This window comes from Morone saxatilis, unplaced genomic scaffold (genome assembly GCF_004916995.1).
Source record: "Morone saxatilis isolate NCDOM2014 unplaced genomic scaffold, NCSU_SB_2.0 Contig19, whole genome shotgun sequence".
Taxonomy (NCBI): domain Eukaryota; kingdom Metazoa; phylum Chordata; class Actinopteri; family Moronidae; genus Morone; species Morone saxatilis.
The window spans coordinates 23094241-23098515 of record NW_023339751.1 but is presented as its reverse complement, the minus strand read 5'-3'; the positions used below and the strand labels follow the sequence as shown (position 1 = coordinate 23098515).

General features: G+C 39.6%; 1 protein-coding gene across 1 annotated transcript in view; it reads right to left on the bottom strand.

Moving 5' to 3' along the window:
* Positions 1 to 17: 17 nt before the first annotated feature.
* birc6 (baculoviral IAP repeat containing 6) overlaps positions 18 to 4275 on the bottom strand; it is a 22778-nt gene continuing 18520 nt past the window's right edge. Inside the window, exons 29-35 of the mRNA XM_035663872.1 lie at positions 3858 to 3879; positions 3392 to 3523; positions 2627 to 2842; positions 2355 to 2538; positions 1383 to 1556; positions 930 to 1063; positions 18 to 245 (exon numbers count right to left, since the gene is read on the bottom strand). Of these exons, the coding sequence (XP_035519765.1) occupies positions 18 to 245; positions 930 to 1063; positions 1383 to 1556; positions 2355 to 2538; positions 2627 to 2842; positions 3392 to 3523; positions 3858 to 3879 (1090 nt within the window). The remainder of the gene's footprint in view (positions 246 to 929; positions 1064 to 1382; positions 1557 to 2354; positions 2539 to 2626; positions 2843 to 3391; positions 3524 to 3857; positions 3880 to 4275) is intronic.

Here is a 4275-nt window from a genome sequence, read left to right as displayed (position 1 = left end):
GAACCACAACCTTCTGATTAGTGGACGACCCGCTCTTCCTCTGAGCCACAGGCGCCCTTAAGATTAGACCCAGAATCCAGTCTCGACTCACCCTGTGACACAGAGACTGACAGACCCTGTGAGCCGGGCTTTTCAGCAGCAACTGGAGGCTTGGAGACAGGGATACCAACTCCTCCGATGTATGGGTTGTACCCATATGTGCCATAGTCAGCACCCCAGTAGTCATACCAGGTGCTGCTTATAGGCTGAAAACAGACATGAGAAGGAAGGGATCAGAAACAAGAGGGCAAAAGGATTACGATCACTGTACTGTCAATCCATACATTCACTTTCAAAGAACAAAATGTTGTTCTTATTTCATGAATAGATTAAATAAATTCGGAATTTCCCCATTGTGGGACAAATAAAGGAATATCTTATCTTATCTTAAATTAGGAACATTTTAGGGAAAAAGGAGTAATGTTATGATATAAACTTAAATATAAGAATAATGAGTAATTAGTTCTTATCACTTCAGTTAATTTTATTAACTAAATAAAATCTTAATCCTCAACTTTGAAATTACTACACTATTATTGAAATTTGACTTTTCTTGTAAAATTGTGTTTATAAAATATAAAAAAAATTCTTGATAACATATTCTTAATACTTTTTACTGCAAACATACAACTAACGTATAATATCCTGCCTCTCTCTTATAAAATTGTAATTTCATTCTTTTCTGTCACACTGAATCTAAAAATCTGATTTATCCCATCTCTGTTGCTCTAAAACGTCATTGCAGCTACATGGCTGTTTATTTCAGTCAGCAAGTACTGATGCTGCATTTACTGCAATCAATACCGGGACAGTTTTGTGTACTAAGTAATGACCAAGAGAATAGAATAACCAAGAGAATAGAATAATAAGAGAAGATGATAAGAACATACCTTAAACACTTTGGCAGCGAGTGGATCTTTTTCCAAATCAATATCTAAAGGATCAATATCAACATCCATCAGGTCTTGTAGTAAGTCAAAGTCTATGTCTTTATCTTTTTCCAAAGATGACAGAGGTGGAGCACCTTTGGATAATAAAAACAGCTTTAATATTACCACGCAAGCACACTAGGGAAACATACAAGCAAGAGAGACTCTTTCTTTAGCACATTACTAGGCAATTATAATGCTGATCAAGCTATTAATTTCAATACTGGAGGGTATAACAAATAAAGCCATACTGTGGAAAAAAACAGCGAAAAAAAACAAAAAACATTTTACCACACAAATACTTTATAGTTTGATGATAAAAAGTGTGGGTTCATATCAACATTTGTGTGACAGTGAGGAGAGTGGACAGGGCTACCCACGCACTTTGGAATACTGAGGAGGTCCCAGTAGTACCTGCGATGATATCAGGCACAAGGGCCTCGTCGATGCTCTCTACCAGGGGGATGGGTGCCGGCTGGGGAAGGGAGTCGTCCGAATCGGCGCCCGCTGAGGAGGATGATGCTCCCGCCTCCTCACCCAGTGCCACCTCATCCATGACATCCAGAGAGCCTGGAGACAGCAGTTCACCTGGGAGACAACGAGGTTCACACTTTACTTACACCTGTTAATTAGACATTTATCAATCGACAAAACTGAGAACAGGCAATATGGCCCCAAGTTGTTAAAAGACAATAATTAACTTAAACAACAGAATCATGCTGGTGCCCGTGTGAGGCTATACTATACAGCTAAATGCTTCCATCAGAATGCTTCTAAAGACGAAGCTAAAATGTTGATGATTAGCAGGATGATGTGGCATTTGTTACGGTCAAGAAAACATGACCATGTCGGGAGAATTAGTACTTTATTATAAAGATTGCAGCTTCTGCTATTTGGATACTGCACTTGGCAATACTGCAATTTCTATAATATTTCAAATTGTGCAGCCCTATTTTGCAGGTATTTGGTCCTGACAGACAGACTGACAGAAATCGCTATCCTTATAACAATAATGCAGGCATGGCTAATAAAACCCCAAAACTACATCAGTAAAAACTAACCCAACAGGAAATATCCACATCAAAACCTTCAAATACAACAAAAACTATTTGGTGGCTCAGGAAAAATTTAAAAACTATTTTATTATCAAACAATGTACAGATCATTTTCTAGATTAATCGATTAGTTGGTTCAGTCCATAAAATGACAAAATTGTGAAAAATGTTGGTCACTGATCCCAAATCCCAAGGTGAACACTAATCGCAAAAGCGTGCCGCACACTGAACCGGAAACCTCAGACAGAGGGTCAATACAAACACACCAGAGACAGACAGATTGTTTATCAAGTGACAACTGATGTGAAAGTTAGCTGAGAATTGAACGCACCTGCCAGGATGTCCTGTAGCATACAGGTGAGGGAATACTGTGCCCAGGCTCCCCCCCAGGAGATGTCCCCCCGGTTGAAGTCGGTCCCTACAAGCAGGAGCAGCAGACGTTCCAGTTGCTGCTCAGACACCACCTCACACAGGTGGATTGTGGGTCTCGTGGCGTTGGCTATCCTAGCAAGGACCTGAGGGTGTGTGTAAGTATGTATTACTGGATTTATGGGTATTCAGAGAGGACGGAACTGAAGGAGTCCATATACGACGATTGAATACCTTGCAGACAAACAGCAGCAGGTCAGCGTGGCAGGTGAAGTCCATGGAGAGGAGGAAGAGGGCCAGCTTCTGCACCACACATATGCAGCGTTCATGGGACAGTGTAAAGGGCAGAGGTTCTACTTCTGGGGCTTCTTTGGCTGTTGTGGACTCAGTGTCCAACGTGGAGCGAGGCCATTCGGCTGTCCGTCGCAAACGGATCAGGTCTTTAAAGTGCTGCAGGAGGATGGGAAAGTGAACATGGAATTATGAGACTTTAATATTGTGTATTTGAGGAGCTCTACCAGTTCAAATTTCAATTCATGCAGCACTTGTTTTCGTTCAGGCCCTGTGGATTCTTGCAGATCCTATTGGGAGCACTAGGAGGAGCCAGAGGAACCTGATTGTGTCACAGATTATCTGTCTCATGTTCTACTGTCAGGATATAGTGAGAGTTTCAACAAATATGACAAAAGTAATTTTTTAGAAAAGTTACCTAGTGTAGCTTCACACAAGGTATGTCGAAATCAACATTTCACATCTCCACGACCGGGTAGGCAAAATCCCATCATATTAGACAAACAAAATGATGAACAAAAATACAAAACAACAAAATCTTAAGAATCAAATTTACCCCATTGTCTTCACACTTCTACACTGCATTCAAATGCAATCATAAAACATGGAGGCCAACCATTACAAAACACACCATCCTTTCTTTAAGATGTAATTTCTGAGCGTGTGGCGCTGCACTCTATACAGAGCAGAGACTAATGAACTGCTCACCTTGGATGTGGCTTGTTTGAGCTTGGCCTGTTCCACCAGCAGTTTGTAGGAGGAGCCTTTGTTGCTCTGGATCTTCTCCTTCTCGATCTGCTCAACCAAAGCTTTCTGTTTTGCTTTCAATAGGTTTAACTGCTACAATAAAAAGGGCATGATAAATATAAGCACTGCAAAAGCATTCGCTCCAAACAACCCATGTAATACTGCAGCTCCATGAATCAAACAGATGAAAAACATTTTCCTATGGCTTCTAATTTAGGACCAGACTTATATGCACACATTCCTTCATTATGCCGTATCTGACTCAGGGTATATACAGAAATTCTTACGTTGAATTTAATACCTTTTAATACCTTTTTTAATACCTTCACAATATTTTTTAATACCAACACGACTTCGAGCTGCAACTGTAGTGGCAACCTTTCGAACTTCAGTGTTGGGGGTAACTAATTATAAAGTAACAGATTACTGTCACGTTGTTACTTAACTTTCTGAGTGAATAAGTGTAGTAATGCTTACAATTCAAATCAAGTACCTATTATTACTGGATACTTTGTTACTTTTTTGCCTCAATAAAAACACTGACCTATACACAATTATTTGCTATTTAATCCTAACCCAAGACAAAAATTATTTCATTGTTATGTGTAGGAAGAGCACACACCACTTCTCCAGCGCTACACTTTCTTTCACTATCATTCTATCTCAATGAAGACAAAATGACAATGAAAATCAGAAAAGGTTTAAAAAGTTTAAAAACAGAAATGTTTAATTAAAGGACTTCTGTAAAAAGTAAAGTGACGAGTATATAAAATAATAATAATTCCTTTCCAAAAGGAGTAATGTAGCAGTGAGGAGAAAGGGAGAGAGAGACCAAGAGAGAGAGA